Source organism: Salminus brasiliensis, chromosome 5 (genome assembly GCF_030463535.1).
Source record: "Salminus brasiliensis chromosome 5, fSalBra1.hap2, whole genome shotgun sequence".
NCBI classification, from domain to species: Eukaryota; Metazoa; Chordata; class Actinopteri; order Characiformes; family Bryconidae; genus Salminus; species Salminus brasiliensis.
The window spans coordinates 21,529,046-21,549,238 of NC_132882.1; the positions used below are offsets into that span (position 1 = coordinate 21,529,046).

Genomic DNA, 20,193 nt, shown 5'->3' on the forward strand with positions numbered 1-20,193 from the left:
TATAGTTTATAGTAAATTTATCAACAAAAACTTTAGATAATATTTAGAAGAAAATCATGAACATAAGTAGACAGGGGCTTTAAGCATCCAAATGGTTCTTTGAGATGTCATGGTTCTATATAGAAGCACTAACTTTACATAAGAACCCTTGAAGATCTTTTTTAAATAGTGTATTATTTCAGCCTCATAGCTCCAGATCTGGCCTACAGAAGCAAAGTTCGTACACCAATCATGTCTACGTTGAGGCTAACCTGAAGACCCAAATAGGTTGTTGCACAGCGAAGAACATTTTTGTGTGATTTGCAGTAACCTTTGTTTTTGACCAGACAAGGAAACTCGCAGACATACAAACAACATTATTTATTGGACATACAGGTGCTTTTGATGTCTGATCAGATGGCTTAATTGAAAGCTCAGATTCTGTTATTATAGACAGAACTTCCCCTTTGTTCTGCGGACACTGAACAAAGATACGTACCACAAATACAATAATGCAGGGAGAACCATTACCTCTTCATCCTGTATAATGACAGCCTGTCCTTTTGTCTGGTACATTTACACCAGTCCAGTACCATGCAGTCATAGCCTTATCAGCAGGCAGTGTTCACAACACTAGCAAACATGCTCATTTATTCATTTACTCAGCAGTTAGGTCAAGTAAAAGATGAGCATGCTTGCAGGCGTTGTGAACATTGGCTGTAAATATATATATATATATATATATATATATATATATATATATATATATATATATATATATATATATATATAGAGAGGTTTATACAACAGCAACTCTACATAATGTCACACAAACCTACATTCAAACCATGAAGCGATGCTGTACTCAGGCAGCATGTATTTAGACTTAACAGGTCATCAGACCGCCTGTCCGTTTCAGGTATCGCTCCACTCCACAGTACCAGTTCCGAGTTCAGTACCAGTCCGAGCCTGTGCCAGGCCCTCTGTGTGGCTATAGGAGGAGCTACAGTTGCCCTTTGAGGGCAGTGGGGGGAAAAGAGGGAAGGGTTCATTTTTAGCCACTCTGTTCAGGGTCACTCGACCGACCAGTGCCTCCTCTCTCTTGTGCATATACAGTATACATTTAAATTATACAGGTAGCAGCAGTACCCCCCCAAAGCGAGGGGTGAAGGGGCTGAGTGGTGTGAGGAATAAGGGTGTGTTGCTGGAGGGGACCACCATGCAGCTCCTCTTTATACTGTTCCAGAGTCTCTGCTCTGGGCCCGTCTGCGACGCTGTTCTGTTTTATTTCTGTTTTCGGCCTCCTCTCGGTCACCCATCTCCCTCTCTCGCTTTCTCTTCCTCTCTCGGCTGCCCTCTGCATTGCCCTTCCGATTGTTGCAGTTCTTCTGATCTCCGTTACGTGAGGCTTTCTCTTTTTTTCCTGGCAAAACAAGAAGAAACAACATAAGCTGTAGTTGATAATGGTTATGTCGGATACGAAGGTAGTCAAATTAGCTGTAGCTTATAAACAGTGACACGACACCACTGCATTCAGGTTTTCATTTAGGTGGTGTAAATTTGTCAGTGTGGTTTATGGCACACCATGAATTACTGTGGACTATAAAAATAACCAAAACATCAGGGTGTATCTAAATGCCATACCAGATACATTGAAGTTTTTGTATTAATTTGAGGTTTTATAGTCCACAGTAACTCACAAACCTCACTGACCAGTCTCTACCACCTTAGAGTGAAGTGTGTAAGCATGCATACAGAGGATTTTGATGACTATTGACTCCTAGTGTTTGTCAGCAGTAATGCTGCAATAATCCCTAAAAATCAAACTCTTTGCTCTCAAGCACTTGTAGTTTACATCACCGAGGGTCTTTTCCTAGACTTTAAACCAGACAAGCTGAGTCGAGAGATTATGGTGGCATCACTGTAGAAAGTAGAGCAAGACAGGTCACTGTTCAAACCCTTACTTTTAACATTTATTAGTAATTGCTATGATTAAATTATTCTGTAACAACTCTAACACTAATATGAAGTTATGGAGTTATACGAATGAGGAACATATAGGCTTTTTGAAATGTTGAGTGTCTACACACCCAGGTAGAACTAGATGTTGCCCAATGGGAGCCTATGAATGTCTCTTTTCTAATGTTTATAGCTTTTTAAGGGTAATTATTGGAATATTTCAGGAACTGGTATTTAGGCCATGGTGCAATTTGTCAAGCCATTTGTTGCCGTCATCTCCATTTTTGGACAATTCCTGACATTATAGAACTATAGCAGTTGTTCTTTACATTGTGTCAACATTTTAATGGATCAACAGAAATGCTCCAAAATGAAATTCTTTTATATTGACTTTCATTAAATGTTTTTTTGCTTTTTTCAACTGTGAAGTTTGTTTTTGCGTCCTAGCAACAATATATCTGTATAATTTGTATAACCCTTCACTTTTACTACATTCACACTGATGTATCTTTATGAGACATTTCTGAATAAGCTGAATAAGAAATTGAAAAAGCAAATTTTTCAGTTGATGAATGATTCAGCTGCTGTTCTTAGACCAACCACAAGATGTCAGTCTTATTCAACAACCCCTTTCCATGCTTTCCCGTTTCTTATCAGAGCACTTGGCACTCTTTTCTGAGTGTATTTGTCAAAAATAGAGACCCTTAAAATAAAATTCTGTTGATGTTAATTTATCTAGTGTTGCTCAACACACGCAGCAGGCCAACTTTAGTTCTTGTTGGAGGCTTATCAGTGGGCGAGTGGAGCAAGGCTGAGCTCTGTTGTGTGGAGGATTGGAAAAGTGCTGAGGTAGACACACAGTGCACCCCCCCTTTTCCACCTCCCCCCCCAGGGTCCTCCACTCGGACTCTATTAATCAGCGCTGTTCTGTCTGGTGGTGGAGAGATCAGGGCAGGCTGCCCGCTGCAGCCCACACTGACCCACACATTCCTGGGGTTCAGCCAGAACGATACGGGGCCCTACCAGCCACGGCTGTTTAGAATAGGCGAAGAAATAATGAAGGCTGCATGTGTCAGCAGTGAAGAGATACAACTGCTCTTCTATCTCTCTCACTTGTTCACTGAAGGCCAATTTAGGATGACCATGCAAACTCTAAAACGCCTCCAACATATATACGAGTCTGTTGTGATTGTTAGGAAAGAACTGTCTCATTTCAGTTGTCTCTGAAATGCACACACACACACACACGCTTTCGTTCCATCCCTACCACTCACTCACACAGCCATCCCCTCCCTCCCTCCCTCCATCCCGGCTCTTTATACACAGGAAGTTCCCTCTGCACACATTGTTTTCTTTGTCATAACGATTTAGAGATCAGTGGATTAGTCATAATCTCTGCCTTTCCTACAAACCAAGCCATAACACCATCAGGGTGCTGTTGAGATCATTATGGATGTGTTTACTGGGGCCCTTTCAAAGCTGGAAGGCCATCTACTATTTCTATAAACTGTCAAACGATGCATTGGTTCCAAATGGGACATCATTACGCAGGCACTTTCTTCAGAGATGTAACACATTCTTCAGCATCTGGTCACCACCGCTGGAGCAGATGGAAGGCCTCGGTAGATGATTTGTATGAGGGATCAGGGAGGAGTCCATTTAAAGTTGGATCCGTACACAACTTCACAGGTGCTCTATCTAGTATAAAAACAGCCCATGTGAAAATGGATCTATCCATCACATGCACATCATCAACAACCTAGCCTGATCCCAGCACCCAGATCTCGCAGAGTCTTGAAAAAAAAAACATGTCGCAACCCTAAAAGAAAGTTTGCTGCCAGAGCTTGGCTTGGAGTCGCTTCTGTTTCTCAGACACACTGTCAATGTTTCAACACAGGAGAAGGAGGCATCATCTGGCATTGATTATTCATCATTTTCAAAAGGGTAATTGAGTGGGAGAAGAGAAGCGAAGGGAGAGAGAAAACCAGTGGACACAGACAGAAAAGACAAAACAGAATCACCTCCGGGCCCCCAATAGTACCATAGGCTGGACTGATGTTTATGCTGGACTGGAATGGTGATCAGCATCATGTTCCTGGAGATGGCTCAAACTACATATGATGTGGGGGTGCGGAGCGTCGCAATTACATTAATGAGGAGGCGGTGGGGGCTGGGTGCGCTGTCGTCCGGGGGCTTTTGGCAGGAGCCAGGGGGGGATTAAAGGCTCTGGTTTGTCCCGCAGGAGGAATGCCGCAGGCTTTGAAGCCTTGCTGCGAATGCACTAGCAGGCCCAAATAAAGGGGCAGGGGTTCAGAGGGTAAAATAACCCACAAACACAGTGGTGTCTGGAGTGCTTGGTTGTGGTTAATAGTCATGGGTTCAGATTTCACAGGCCATGGGTGGATAGAATTGGCACCGCTGTACATTAAGTCACTGATGTACATGATATTTGTGGACACCCCTTCTAATGAACGCATTCAGCTACTTTAAGCTACACACATTGCTGACACGGATGTGCAAATACACACACACACACACACACACACACACACACACACACATAATTGCTAATAGAACAGGACTCTCTAAAAAAGATACATATGAACCTCTTGGCACCATGACTAATGTCAGGTGTGGGCTAGAGGGGTATAAAGCCCCCAGCATTGAGCTGTGGATCGGTGGAACTGTGTTCTCTGAAATGATCGTGCTCTATTCAGTACTTCTGGGACTGAGGTAGGGTGGTGATCATCCAACATGCTGACCTCACTAACACCCTTGTTTCTAAATGCAATCAAATCCTTTCAGATGAAACAATGAATATACACATGTCCCAATACTTTTGTCCATGTAGTGTATCCAAAGGCATTTTATACTGTATCTTCTGTATATTTAAAAAAAAGAAAGCCCCAAAACAACTCAATCAAGGCAATGCAAGATGCCATGCTAATCATCAGTGAAAGTACAGTTGGAAGAGGAGAACATTCAGGTGTTGACATGAGCACCACATTCACCAGATTTATATCCCAGGGAGATTTAGTGGGACTATGCTGGGAAATGTGTAAGGATTGAGATCCTAACCATTGTAGACAGGCTGTGGACAGCAGTGAAGAAAGCCTGGGATGTAGTTGCTTCAGGCCTTTTAAACAAAACAATTCATGAAAGTATGACAAAGCAGGGTGAGGTAGTCATCAGGACTAGAGGAGGAGTTCTGTTGTGCATCAGTGATCATTATAAAAACACTTAAGCAATTCTTTTTGTCTGCCAGGATAAATGTTTGTCTTGTTTGACCGCAGTGAGTGGTACCTTAAGACAAATACAAATTGATGTTGTATTTGATCCAGTTTTGGACACTCTTTCTTGGCTCGGACTTAAGGTTCTGGAAAAAATGTTTAATTGATCTGAACTGAGAATGCTATGCGGAGGCTCTTTAAACTTCACAAAACATCTTCACACTCATATATCTCAATTACAAAAAAGGTCATGACAGAATCAACGGAACTTTAGGATCTGTAGGATACCTAAAATGATTCTTCTACAGATTTGCTTAAAAAAACCCTTCCCAGCAGCTTTATTTTTGTATTAATGTCAAAAATAAAGGATTGAATTTAGAATTCTAAGAAAATCTTTAAGCAAAATAGATCATTTATGTAATGTGGCGTCTCCTTAAGCTTAGATAAACCTTTTCACTCCTTTTTAACTCAATCACAAAAAGGACTCTTAGAGAATCAGTGACTGAATGGTTCAATGGTTTAAGAAAAACCCTTGCCAGCATTTCTATTTTTAGGAGAGCATCTTTTTGGCTTGAAGATGTAGTTCCAGGACAAATCTCTTATTGATGTGGAACGTTTATGTTATGTGGTGGCTTAAAGCTGTACAAAACTTGCTCACACTTGTGTGGCTCAATTAGGGTTCTTCAGAGAATCCACAACTGAAAGGTTGAAAAAAATGACTCTTCTATGACATCGTTCCAAAAAACCCTTCCCAGCATTTCTATTTTTAGGAGAGTACTCATTTGTACAGGCTTACATGTATGGTTGTAGAAACATTGTGGCAGATCTTCACGATTTACAGAATGTCAGCACACTTGTTTAGTTCAAGCACAAAAAGGGTTGAGATCAGTGACTGAAAGGTTCCTTTGAAACCTGCGTTGAAGACCCTCCCAGGTATCTTTAGGAGAGTACTTATCTCTCCTAAAAAAAAAAAGTAAGGGAAAAAGGTCTCTAAATGTCCTTGTCTTAAATGTATGATTATAAGAAAACTCTTCCTTTATTATTATTCCTTTATGTAATGTGTAGACTCCTTAGGCTTTATAAAAGGTTCTTCACACCCACACATCTCATTTCTTGAGGAAACTCAATGTCCTTCTAAGGCAGAAGGGCAAAGTAAAAAAGGCAGACAAGGCCGTGGATATTAGATTTGAACAGGCTGCGTAAGAGGAAAGGTTAGTCAGCATCAGAGAGAAAACAAATGACAAAGTAGGGGAAAGGAGAGCAGAAAGACGTGGCAGGAGAAAAATAAAGGCATGCATGGAGAATGTGTGTGTTTGTGTGTGTGTGTTTGTGTGTGTGTGTGTGCATGCGAGGGTGTGAGGGGGAGGATGTATCAGTGTCAGAGGGTTGCTTGGGATTACTCAGAGCTGGCGGGGGGTCGGACCACTGACCCCGCTGGTGTAAGCGGAACGTAAACACGGATGGGACAGAACCCTGGCAGATAATTAGTGCTCAGTTGATGTTCCAGGAGCGGGGGCAGCTGGGTAATCACAGGCAGGGGCGAGGTCAATAACCGGGTCTGCAGTGTGTAACATGCACCCTTGGTGGCGGCCCCAGCAGATCAACATCACGCCGACTCCTTATTATGCACTAATGCGCCACGGAAATGGAGGGGGCTGGAGGGGTGGGGGGCGCGACCCACAGAACTGATCCCCTCCTTCCATTCACTCTTTGTCCTCTCTCCACTCAGATTACCTTGAATTATATGGGTGTCTACTGAAATATCATGTAGAGTATTTAGCAGTATATCAATGGCAAAAAAAGAACCCTAGAGCTTTGATAGGTTTGACATGACTGCCGAAGCACGGGGAGTAAACAGCGAGTGTGTTATCTAACACAAAGCACAATTACACGCTTTAAGCACCACGGTTCCAAACAAACAAACATTCAACACATAATCATCCGCATATGCCTTAACAACACAGTCAGTTCTTGAAAGGGCTCCATGTTTTTGCTTTGTTGTGGTCAGAAACTATTCCTGCCACTAAATATAATAAGAAAAGATCTTGTTTTTTATGAGGTATGAATTGAATTGATTCTCACAAAATCTGAATGCTTTTGACATTTGGCACAAAATTGCAGTTCTTTCAGCACTCACCACAGAGCACAGTAACTGTTCTTTCCCTAAACCAGATTACATTAAAAGGCGTATGCTACATGCCCGCTAATTTCAGATTATCCATGCTTCTTTCTAAAACCAACCGCTGACCATATGATTGAGGGTGATGAAATGGTGAGGAAAGGGTATATGAGAGCAGAAACAAACCTAGCGAGGGTTCGGCATGATGGCATGATGACTCCACCCACCCTTCACACAGACTGTTCTCCCTCCTGCCATCAGGAAGAAGGTACCGCAGCATCCGGTCCAACGCAACCAGACTCTGCAATAGCTTCTTCCCCCAAGCCATCAGACTTCTCACCTCAACTCAACTTCTGAACTGATGTCTTTTCTGTTACATTCTCTCTCTCTCTCTCTCTCTCTCTCTCTCTCTCTCCAACAATTTACCCCAGATAAAATGGGTAGCATTTTTGCACAAAGCATTTGCACTAATAACTTTACTACCTCACTGGACTCAATATGTATTACACATTGCATAATTTGCACACTACACCCAATTATTTATTATTCTCTGTCTGTACTGTGTTGTGTTGTCTGTCCGCACTTGTATTGTGTTGCACTTGTGTTTTGTATGCACTGTGTCTGTGTTGCACCATGGTCCTGAAAGGGACGTTGTTTCGTTTCACTGTATACTCTGTATGTAGTTGAAATGACAATAAAACCCACTTGCTTGACTTGAATATTGCATCACTTCAGCCATCACAGCGGCTAGTGGATAGTAGTCAGTAAAATTAGCTTAAAAAGAATTGCATTCTGATGCTCATTAAAGAACCACTAATCCTCTTATTTTCCATATGCAAAATTGCTCCTTAAACTTAACTCCAGTATTTATTTTAGGGCTTATTACTCAATATTCATTAATGAATTTGTGAAGTTATACAGAGTGCTATACTGCTAGGATTCAGAAACCCTCTATTTCTCCAGGGGCTGAAGGGTTGAGTCCGTAAACTCCTGCAGTTCTTTTATTCTATGGTTTATTATTTATTAACTACATGTAAAGCAATGTAAAGTGGCTGTGTTGTTCAAAGGTTACAGTAGAATAAGTTATAGAGAGTCGTACTGCACCAGCTCTACATCCCTGATGCTTTCCAGGAAAGCAGAAACCCTCTCATTTTTCAGTGCACACTGACTGAGTGTCTTTGGAAGTCAAGCCATGGTGCGCCACAGATTCCCATTCCCTACTGTCATGTTCATGCATCAGCATTTCCACCTGATACTTACCACATTTTTTTCTTTTAGTAAAGCATTCCCTCTTCTCGGAAGTAGCTGGGCAGGGCTTGCCCTGAAGGCTAGGGTTCTGTAGAACTCTGCGAGTGCGGGTTTCTTCTCTAAGGCGGGTTTTCCCTATCCGCAAGCACGGACCCCACTTGCTCCACTCTTCCACCTCACAGGGCACTGAGATAAGAGATAAGCCAGTCAGGATCAGTTGATCTGATTTCACAAAAATGCATAAACAATCACAATGAAAGCCATTACACTTCAGTTTGGAAAGGATTAGAACACAGTAACTTAGATGATCCCCAAATGTAGTGATTCTTAAATCAAAAATAAAAACTCTTTCTTTGTACCTTTAGTTTAGTTGAGATATTTAGATACTTTTTGTGTAATCTGTACTTTTATAAAGCATCATTTTCACATTTCACATATTTTTATGTGAAAATATCTTGGTTATCTTTGTTATTGTATTGATAGCTGGTATCCAAGCATTGAGTAATAGTGATGATTGTCCTAACTTAGAGTGCTGGGAAACACTAACTGTTTATTCTGACATCCCAAGGATCAATTAATACCTAAAGGTTTTGTTACCTCAGTGTAAAATATAGTTACATCTGCAATTCATCCAGTGAAAAGTGGTATCTTAAATTATCTTAATCCTCAGGGTGCAGGAAGTCACTCTTTTATTCTGAGTTTAATCTATACTCTATATATATGAAAACTTTATTCCATGGATGGATTAAGACTTGGTGATATTTTTACTCATGGTGTTGGAAAAGAGAAATGTATATATACGTATATATTTTTTATGTTGTTCTATTTTTTTTCTTTCTATTTTATTATCTAATTACACTGTATTTCCTTTTTATATTATTTCCATAGTTTAATTTTGCTTTTAATTTTAAGTATGAATGCATTTAATTGCCCTTAAACCAAATAAACCTACCAGGTCTTGCCTTATGTAGCTGTTTAACTGTGCAGGGTGTGTTGGAGCAAGATGTAAAAATGCATCAATTAATTGTTAAGATTTTTCGTAATTTCATTATGTCATCACTGATGTTTCTTATTTTTTGACATAATGTGAATCGAGCAGTTATTTTTATTGTATTAAAATTCCATGAGGAACGGACCAAGAGAAATACTTTCAGAAATCAGTAGTAAATGCAGGGCAATAAAACGCCTGGGTTGAGAACCATTGCTTTAGACAAAAGGCTTACTGGCACTGACCTGAAGGAATACACTCCATCAGCTGCTCGCTGGGCTCAAACTCCTCAGGGCATACACTGTGACACTGGTCATGCAGAAGATAGTGCCCTGGCATACATCTTGTGCAGATGTCACTGTTTAAGCAGGAGTCACAGTCCGCTGGGCACGCTGCAAGACCAGTACACACAAACACACACCACAACCATGACGCAATAGCAAACATCATTAAACAGCTGATCCAGCTTGACCAGTTGTTTCAGAAATGCCAACATGCCATTACTGTATTGTACTACTGCATATCTTCTAACAGCATCAAAGTCTGACATTCTACTGTGGTGACAGGTGGGGTGGGGTGGGGGTTTACTTACGAGGGACACATTCCCTTTTGGCATCACTGGGTACAAGCTCATCAGGGCAGCTCTCTTGGCATTTCCCCTTGTGTAGATATGAGCCCGCTCTGCAGCGTGTGCAGAAGTTCTTGTCGAAGCAGGTGTCACACTCAGTCCCACACTCTGGAAGACAGGTCACAGAGTACTTTTAAGCAGAAATCTAGGCCCGCACTTCAATATCTTAACAAAGTTATCTGTACGATTAATAACTGAGTAATAAGCCTGGGCTTCAAGGGGCCTATACACCCTTAGGAGTTGTATGTAAGCTGACAATTCAATTCTACAGTCCTATTAGTACATAATTTACATTTGGTAAAAACTAGTATGTTGATTTAAACAATTTAGGAAATTGTGGTATCTATTGTGGTATCCATGTGTTTAATGGCTCATTAGCATATTACTTAGGTACTTACTAATTTACTATTAGGTATTAAAAGTGTAAAGACTTTTAAACCAGTCTGGAACCACTTATATTACATATTAATAATTTTTCACACTGTCCTCAGATTGACATTAATCAGGCACTGGCTCCTGATGTTATAATAATTTCATCTCAAATTGTGGTGGAGGAATATGAGCCCACTCTCATTTGCAGAATTGTTTTAATTCAGATAAAAAATATAGCATTACCTGCTTGTTTGAGGAGCTGTCTCTATTGGGTTCAAGTCAGGACTTTGACTAGGCCACTTGGTTTTTCAGTCTTTCAGATGTGAATTTGCTTTTCTGCTTTTCACTCTGCATTACCTGATTATTTTTCAGCTCATATTACTAACGTATTCTCTGATAAAGAGCAAAATTCAGGATTATAGAAAGTTGTCTAGATTCTATGGTATCAACATTTTCCAAAGCAATCCTCACAACGTTCCACAACCACCACCATGTTTGACAGTTGGGATGGTGTTCCAACTGTGAAATTTAATAGTTAGAAAGGCCTACAGTTCCTTGGATGTTCTGTGGTGACCTCCAGGATGATTTACTGCTGCACTCTTTTTGAAATTTTGGCAGCCCAGCCACTCCTGGGAATTTTCAATGTTCAAAGACGTTTTCCTGTGTGGATAATGGCTGTGGTTCAGCTGTGCCCTAGAACCTGAAAATGTTTTGAACCCTTTCTAGACTACACCAAGTTTTTGTTCTCAATCTTTGTACTGATTACATTAGTCTAATGATAACTTCTAGCATAAACAAGGTTTACATTCATCAGCCATTAAATTTGGTTAATTTATTATTTAAGTCACTTTTCACATGGTTTATTGGTCTGTTAAATAACTTTTTAAAATATTGATATTATTGATATAATAAATATTTTGTTTAAATGTTTGAAATTATGTACATTTAATATGTATTCTGTATCTTTTGAATGTCTCTGCAAGTTAACGAGTACCTAACCCATAATGAAGAAAAGTAATATATAATAATATTGGAGCTTGTGGCTCAAGAGGGCTTGGTCTGTATGTGGACCCAGACTTGGTCTGCATGTGGACCCTAGTTATTACTCTTATAAATACATGTTACATTAAGTTCAAAGTAGTAGACTGATTTGACTACTGATGGATTGATTGATTGGTAGTTATCTATGAACTGATTGTAGTAAACCAATGATAACTATAATGATGACTACATCACCCGATAGAGTATGGGATGGATCTTGTAAGTGGTTGTGATTCTTACTTGAACAGTCATTTTTTTCAGGGGAGCGAGTGCCGAAGAACCCTTTAGGACAGGAAGCCAAACACACGCCGATCTGCCGCATGCCGTCCCTCTCCAGGTGAAAAAAGAGCTTGGGCATGCATGAGAGGCAGCCGTTGTGTTGCGAGCAGGTCAGACAGCCTCCTTGGCAGTCTAGATACACAGAAACAAAACAGTTTTACGTTAGCCTGAGTGCAGGTGCTGGTGTACAGGTGTGGTGACAAGTGTAAGAATCAGTTTAGTTACAAAATATTTTTACTACAACAAATTCATAATGACATATAGATCACATATAAATGGGGAATTCCATGTAGAAAAGTTTGATAAAAGTGCATAATTCTATTATTATTAACTTCATATAACTTTCTCAGGTAAAACTGTTCATAGCATATTGATAGGAAACCAGATTTCCAAAGCATTTCATGTCTTTAAAAGCTCCTTTATGAAACGCTATTAGACAAAAGCATTACAAATGTGGTCCCTGATGTCTGGGATCTTGTTTTATGATTATTTGAGAAAGTTTGGGCCTAGAATGTATTTTAATGAAATCAGTCAAGTGGTACTTTTTCAGATTTTCCATTATTGTACTAATATCAGAATTACATCCAAAGCTCAGCAGACAGGCGTAGGTCCCCTGTTTATTTGTGCTGTAGGCCTTATGACCCCTGGTTCCTATCACTACCACTATATAAATGTTTGTCTACAATGCACCAATGAGAAAGGTGCAATAAAATGGAAATAAAATGTAAAAAATGCCACACTAAACCACTCACTCTAAACCACTCACTCACATGCCAAGACATCACTTTTTAAATTTGTGATCAGATGTGTACATCTATCCCAGAACTGAAGAACAGAAGGTATTACAATACATAAAGTACCATCTAAAATAAAAAAAGCCAGAAGTTCTAATCCACTGTACATGCCATCACTTAATTATTTCCTTGCTCGTATTCTTCTTTCAAAAATCTAATAGCTCATATTTAGAGCTCTGGTTTGGATTCAGTTCTGACATGAAGCCACTGATTCCAAAGCCAATAACTTCTGTTCATACAAGTTTTGAAAATCAGCCCCAGGACACAAGCAAAGACAAAACTGTTTGTTCAATATACCTCAATATTTTCCCAACTTGTTCCAAACCGACCATGGACAAGCTGGACTTTGGGTTCTCTCTGCATTCTAGGCACATTGGGAACAGTTAAATGGTTCCAGGTTTGGCTCAAGAAAGAGCAGAGCTATCAATTAAGGCTGCGACAATGACCATAATGTAGCGTAATAATAAACATGACAGGAAGCACCCTCGCCTGTGGATTCTCCTGCCAGAGAAACTAATCAGCAGAGACATGCTGCATACCGGGGCTTGCACGCAAACACCTGCACAGTAGCAGTTGTGTCCATAAGCACAATAACAAGCCGGCCCTGCTGTGACAGAGATACCAGTCAAGTCGACTCGTGCCAGCGTGAGACCATGGGAATAGACTGGAGCGCACCCGCCACAGAAGACACAAGAGTGAGTAAGAACTTCCCCGTGGCCACATGACATGTTAGAGAAAACACTCTCACTCCATCAGCTCCCGTGTCATCTTTGCCTGTGAGTCACTACATTCATGGTTTACAGAAAGCCTGTATGCCTTATTTTTGTTTCGGTTTGGAACATAAGAAATCCGCCTCAGGATATGCAAAGAATGACCGTTCATACTGTTCACATACTTCCATAATTTTCTACAGCATTCCAACCCTGGCCCAAAAACTGGACGTCACGTCCCTACTGTAGGTTTATTTTCTCAAAAAGCAGCACTGCTACATTTTGTCTGCTGTTATCCTGCACTTTACAAGCCTTGTTATTACTTTATACTCACTTTATTAATGGATGTGTCGATACGAATGTTTATAAACGAGTTATTCACTAAACTTCGAGTGGATAGAATGTTAATTTTGATAACCCAGTGTAGAAGTGTGGTAGATTCTTACCTTACCTTTCCTTAAAGAACCATGTTTTTGGTAATTTGTGAGTGTGAAGGTTTAAAGAGCCTCCAAGTGATATAAAGGTTCTATACTAATTCATTAATTCTTTCTAGAACCTTTAGATTATGTGGAAGAGTTTTTAAACTTGAAAAGGTTCTTCACACTCACAAATCCTATTTACCAATATAGTTAAAGAAAAAAAAAAAAAAAGAAAAAGTGAAAAAGGTTCTTTGTAGAAAGAAATAATTTAAAGTTCATATTTGAATCAAATATTGATAAAATGTCCCTTATTTGTCAAAATAAACCAAAACCCAGCACTAACCCTAACTATAACCTAGACCTCAGTTTAAGTTTAAAACTCAAATGTAGCACTCAGCCTGGTCCTAATCCTAACACTGTTGGAAATCAACTGAGATAAACCAAATAACAACCAGAGACTGATATCAATTTAAACATCTGAATATAATCTAGAAAAAAAGTCTATCCCAATAAAGTGGGATTGATGATGGTTCTGTTCACTTACTATTTAATGACCGCATTCAAGTTTGGCACCAAATTTACTAGTTGAAAAACAAATGTGTGTGTGTGTGTGTAAAATGTGTGTATGCACAGTGTGTATGCACAGGTATTTCAGATATTGATGTGTATGGGATATGTGCACAAGTTTGCAATGTCAGTGGTCAGCTTCTGTGTATTGTCTGTTACTGTGCAACCACAGAAAAATTGCTTGTACATGAAAAAATACTTGGCCAATAAAGCCTGATTCTGATTCCAGTCCTGACGAGGAGGTCATGGAGAGAATGTCAAATGAGTGCCTGAATGAGGCCAAAGCGTGATTGTTTTTACTGAGGCTCGTTTTGTAAAGGAATTACAGGAGCAAGGGTGCACTGTCTTTCCTATCCTGAGCTGTCCAGGACACGCGGCCAACAAAAGTAGCAGCGTACCGCAAGGTCACCTTGTTTTAGTTGGAAGACTAATGTCAGACAGTTAGCAGTCTGATAAATAGAGCATACGCTCAAAGATTACATCAGCATAATTGCGCAGGCTTACGGTGGCGTGCCAAGGTGACTGATTTACATTAAATACCTCACCGAATTCCTGAGCCTAAAAATGGACGGCTGTATGAGAGGGGACTACTGATTGAAGTCAATTGGTTCCATGTGTTTCCCGCAGGTCAGAGGCTCAGATGGTAGATGTCTCTGAATTTAGGGGAGGCTGACCTCGGCCCATAGGCCTCAAAATGCAGGAAAGGTAGCAGACCAAGCAACTGTGCTTGCATCCGTTATTAATCTAAATGCTAGATATATCGCTGCTGTCACACAGAAACCTATAGAAGCAGGAAAAGACCTTTTTAAGTTTCAATGGAAGTCAATGTAAACATATTTCATTTTAGAGCATTTCTATTGGTTCAGTTATCATGAATGAATGTAAAGAGCAACTGCCACATTTAAATTATATTAAAAAATGAAAAAAAATAGAGTAAGAGATACAGCGATGATAAATATACAACAAAGACAACTATGCTTGTGTTCCTGGTCAGTCTTTAAGGAGTGCAAGCTAAAAAATGAGCCGGGGCTTTCACAGAGATATTTCTGACAGAAAACAGACTTAGTTTAACAGCATATAAAAAAAAAATACTCCACAAAAACAATCAAACTGAGAAACAAGCTAATCAACAAAGCTGATAACTGATAGGAAAAGATTTGGCACTGAACTCGGGTTGAATGTGACTCAGCCTTTCATAGACAGCACAGTTTGTTAAGACAGTACAAATCTGAAAAGACTTTGGGACATGAAATGGTTCTTCTGAGTGATCTAAAAAAAACACCACCACCTATACTTTTAAAGCAAACCGATTAAGCCGAACGTGAACAGTCATCCCAATCCTAAACTTATCAACCATCATTCCTGTCCTCAGACCTCTACATGGACATACGTGGACAATAACAGAGGTCTTATTCCCTCCGTCCTATACAGGCATAGAGGTGTTTTCAACCTGCTCTCTCCATGCTCTCGCATTCCATGCCACTGAACTGCGCTCGGGCCTTCTTTTTTCCCTCTTCTTATACCCTGAGTTCAGTGTTGGCTGCCACATTGCAATAGATCATGGATATTCTGTTTGACATATCTCTGCAATCTTTACAACCGCTGTCCATTTGCCCACATGCGTTCCTGCCAAGGCCGGCTAATTCACAGAACCCTTAACGCAGAGGAATTCTGCCTGCCCCCGTGCTGCCACAGGCTCAAGGCCTACTTGCATAACCGGAGCACGAGCACTCCTGATATCTGTACTCCCCGAATTGTTTCGCCACGGTTCAAACCCAGCGACCGCAGAACGAGCATTCCCAGAATCAAACTGATTAGCGGCACAGTTAAAACTTAATTAAATAACACTGTTTCAGACTCGGGAATTAGGGCACAACACTGAGTCCTGCCCAGAGACTTGTGGTCTGAGTCATCGTAGAACACAGTTCATTTCCTGAGACATTAATGATATGAGCCCACACACACAGGCCAAGGAGATTAGTTATAATGAAGCAAACAAAAGAAATGAGTTACACTGATTTATATACAGAAAGCACATTGTTGAAATAGCATTTGCCATAGTTCTTTCACATAAGCGGTAGATGTGGACCGCACACTGCATTCAACTTCTTAAACGGAGCAGGATTGGTGCTGCATCTGGACGTTCAGTTTACTGTTATGGCCTCACTGACCAATTTAGACAGACAGTACCTTCGCTCTTAAAAATACAAGTTCCTTGAATGGTTCTTAGCTTGGATATGTGGTGGATAAAGTTAAAGGCATTAAATGGGAGTTCTTTAAACTTTAATAAGCTGTATCATGCTCACACATTACACTTCCCAAAGATTCATTGGCTGAAAGGTTCTTATCTAACCAAAAACGCTTCTTCCTCCACCAGGCATCTGTATTCCTATGAGAGTACTCACACATACTAATACAGAACATCGTTGAAATGTGGTTCTGATGTCATACCCCAGTGGGACTAGAGGAAAGCTCTCTTGCTGCCATTGTTTAAAAATAGTATCCGCAAATTTCCTCTACAGCCTAAAACGTGCCCCTTGGAGGAAGCAGGAAGTGTTTAGGGTCAGGCGCCCGCTGGGTCACTCACTGTGAGCTCACTAAATATTGTGGCTGTGGTCATTCACCCATCCCTCTTGTCTGTCACAGCTGATCAAAACCCCCTCAATTAGCAGTCTCACATACGATCTGTACGGCACCACTGATCATTTTCCACTTCAAATTTGAAGGTTACCAACCACTCAAGTCTGGAATTAGTAAAAAAAAAAAAAAAAAAAGAAAAAAAAAAAAAGAAAAAGTAATTGTACAACTGTCCTCATTCATCAGCATAAAACAAAGGCAAGGGGACTAAACCTACAAAAAATGTGAAATGTGCAGTTAATTGAACTAATGACCTTCCTGGGGGAGGATTATATCTCTCTTCTGAGCATAAAACCACAACCCACATAGGCAGAGGACAATGGCCTGACCACAGTTCTCACTGCTGGCATGGTATTATTAACAACACAGTTCATGATGCTTCATTAGTAACGTTAACACTTCCATATGTTTACATATCATCGCTGTCACGCAAAATTCTTGCTCCAAATGCCACACGTATCCATTAGTTTTGTTGAATGGACCAAAAGAAATGATCTGAATATTTTTTTTTTACATAGACTTCCCTTTAAAGTTAAGAAATCGTTTTCCCACCTCCTGTAAAGTTGCTGTTTTGGATATAGGAGGTTTTGCGTAACAGCGACGATATGTTCTATGTAGAAAGCCTGGACTCGTTTAGCTAGAACTTAATTAAAAAAAAAACGTCACATTAAAAAAAAAAAAGAAAAGAAACGACGCCTTAGCGTTTGGCGTATTTGCGTTTTTTACAGTATATTTTTTTACAGTACATTTTTTACAGTATAAGTGAGCAGCACTGCTGCAGCAGACTTCTGGTGCATCTGGATACTCAAGCACGTTGTGTCTAAACGACATGACCAGTTTTTAAATAAATTAAATTGTGATTACTAAAATTATTCTGAGTTTAACCGAAATCTATACAACTTTACATTATGTTGCGTTTCATTGAAATTACAAAACGTATTTATCCATTTAGCGAAATAACTTAAATGAAAAGAAACACGAAAAGGAGAACCAGGGACAGCATAACGAACTAAGTGCGTGCCCAACAAGCCTTCTCGAGCCCGTTTCCTTATCGTTTAAGTATTTGCTGGTCTCATGTCAATTCCAAACTGGGATCTGGACAGTTACGCAATTACGCACAAGTCCAAAAGGATAGTGCTTTTAAAGTTTGCCCCGCGCGCCTTTGCGTTCTAGACTCATTCACGCGCGCAAACTACACTCCACATTTCCAGAGCTTGCTGCTTACAACCCTACTACAGAAAAGCCGAAACCTAGACTCCAGCTGACACCACAGCTCCAGGATACGGCGCTCGCTGAGAAACACACGGCGCATCGCTGCTGCCCTGAAACGGTCTGCAGGTCAGCTGCTGAAGCGCACATCCTGATCTATCTGCTCGTTTTACGTTAAGCACTGACCACTAGAGAGCGACTAGAGACGGGGTTGGAGAGCGTGCTCTGGGGTGACCAGTGAGAAAGGGAGACTCTAAAACACCTAAACCATCACCAGCACGCGCGCACGAATGGTTAATGCCACTGATGTCTGTGGAAGACAGCAAGACGTCGCTTCTCCGCTCGTTGCTCGTAAGCTTGAAGGTGAGGGGTGGGCTGGTGAGCTCTAATGTGAACTGGAACCAGTTACGCATGGGAGACCGACGGCTAACGGCCCATTTTTTACAATTGAATCCATATTGGTGGACAACCTAAAGCTAGTGCTTTAGGTTCTTGTCCAACAAAAACAACTTTAGCTTTTCCGTCCACCAGGATGTGAAGCCCACCAGTAAATACTCCCAGTGGGGTCTCCTGAGTGGGCTTATTTGTTTCCTTTGTAGTTTTTTTTTTTATGTTGGGTTGCAACGGATACACACAGGGGTTTTACAATCCACCACATCCTTGAACACACTCTTGGTTTTACCCACCGTTCCCCCCAACCAGAAGAGGCATGGCGCACGAGCTCTTCCAGTGCACGCCTGCGCAAAAGTTTGCTTTAACCCCAGTTTTCACCTCAATTTGAATGCCTACGTTGCATTTCTGTGGAAAACAGACGAATGCACGTTTTAAAGCCTCACATCTGAAAACGCAACAACAACAACAACAAAAAAAAAAAGCAGAAGCAGCAGCTCGTCAGCTCAGACCGGCCGTCAGACAGGTGCGCGTAAAGCATCCGCCCGGGCGCGCGCTTACTTACGTTTGTGCTTGGAGGCGTGATGCTGACAGTCCGCGTCCTCCATCCAGTGCAAGATCAGAACAAGGGAGATCAGTTGTTGCAATTGCATAGTAACCTGGGGTTAGGGTTGGTGGGTGTTTTTTATGGAGGGGGAGGATGGATGGGTGGGTTGCGGATGATGCTCTCTCTCTCTCTCTCTCTCTCTCTCTCTCCTTCTTTCTCACTCTTGCTTGTCAACGTCCACGTTAAGGCTAAACCCACGCGCACCCTACAGCGCGTGCAATCCCCGGCTCTGCTCGGGACAACCTCTGCTGATGGCCCGATGAGCCCCGGGCCGTGCGGGCAGTAACATCCTGAGAGCAGTCCGCATGCGGTCCGCTGAATGGCGATGGGATGGGGGTGGAGGGGTTTGGTGGTGAGGGAGTGAAATTGCAGAAGCACGCGTGCGGTCACGGAGGTATCCCGGTACTGCTGCTCATATCACGGGCACGAAAGGTCGTACTCCTCGTAGAAAAAGCCAAGCGTAAAGGTGCTTATGGGCGTGAAAGGTGTGCGATTATCCTCTGCGCAGTAATTCCCCGCACGTCCAGGTGTGAAGAAGGCCACTTTATGGCGCACGGCGTGGAAGGGGAGGAGGAGGAGGTCCTCGAGTCAGCGGCATCGCGCGCAGCCAGCTCCAACAACTTTCACACAAACTCGGTATGAAACAGTACAATAACCTCTCGCTTTTTATATTACTGACGCAATCTCGATAGCTCAAAGCCTCACGGTTGAGCAACTCTCTCTCTCTCTCTCTCTCTCCCTCTCTCTCTCTCTGCTCTGCTCTGTCCACTCAGCCAAGCACACTCTCGTTCAATAACTGATGACTTCAGCTCTCTGCCGTCCCTTTCCCCCCATTCTGAACTCCAAAGTTTATTTAGAGGGCGAGCCCCCCACGTCAGACCCCATCCATGGATGCCTCCACCCCGCCTCCCCCCACCCCCACCCCCTACCGGCGCTGGCAGCAAAAAAAAAAAAAAAAAATCCACCCTACAGCATATGATCAAATGCTGCGTCTGTCCGGCGAAGGCAGTTCATCAT

General features: G+C 41.4%; 1 protein-coding gene across 2 annotated transcripts; it reads right to left on the reverse strand.

Moving 5' to 3' along the window:
- Positions 1 to 345: 345 nt before the first annotated feature.
- Positions 346 to 19,978, reverse strand: rspo3 (R-spondin 3). Of its 2 annotated transcripts, none has more exons than XM_072679843.1 (6): positions 19,135 to 19,978; positions 11,805 to 11,975; positions 10,114 to 10,259; positions 9,769 to 9,922; positions 8,548 to 8,721; positions 346 to 1,402 (listed from the first exon to the last, which is right to left on the reverse strand). In XM_072679843.1, the coding sequence occupies exons 1-6, from the start codon at positions 19,220 to 19,222 to the stop codon at positions 1,212 to 1,214; spliced, it is 924 nt and encodes a 307-aa protein (XP_072535944.1). In that variant the 5' UTR covers positions 19,223 to 19,978; the 3' UTR covers positions 346 to 1,211. The 2 variants fall into 2 exon arrangements, with proteins under 2 accessions (XP_072535944.1, XP_072535945.1); XM_072679844.1 differs by having other exon boundaries at positions 9,769 to 9,915; positions 10,116 to 10,259; positions 19,135 to 19,977.
- Positions 19,979 to 20,193: the final 215 nt, after the last annotated feature.

What these genes read in the sequence shown, in the direction of transcription:
- rspo3 (XM_072679843.1), bottom strand. Translation starts at nt 19,222, where the DNA reads ATGCAATTGCAACAACTGATCTCCCTTGTTCTGATCTTGCACTGGATG. An exon ending in TCACGCCTCCAAGCACAAAC is followed by an intron (nt 11,976 to 19,134) that starts GTAAGTAAGCGC and finishes CTGTGTATCTAG; the next exon opens with ACTGCCAAGGAGGCTGTCTG. An exon ending in AAAGGGAATGTGTCCCTCGT is followed by an intron (nt 9,923 to 10,113) that starts AAGTAAACCCCC and finishes GTGTGTACTGGT; the next exon opens with CTTGCAGCGTGCCCAGCGGA.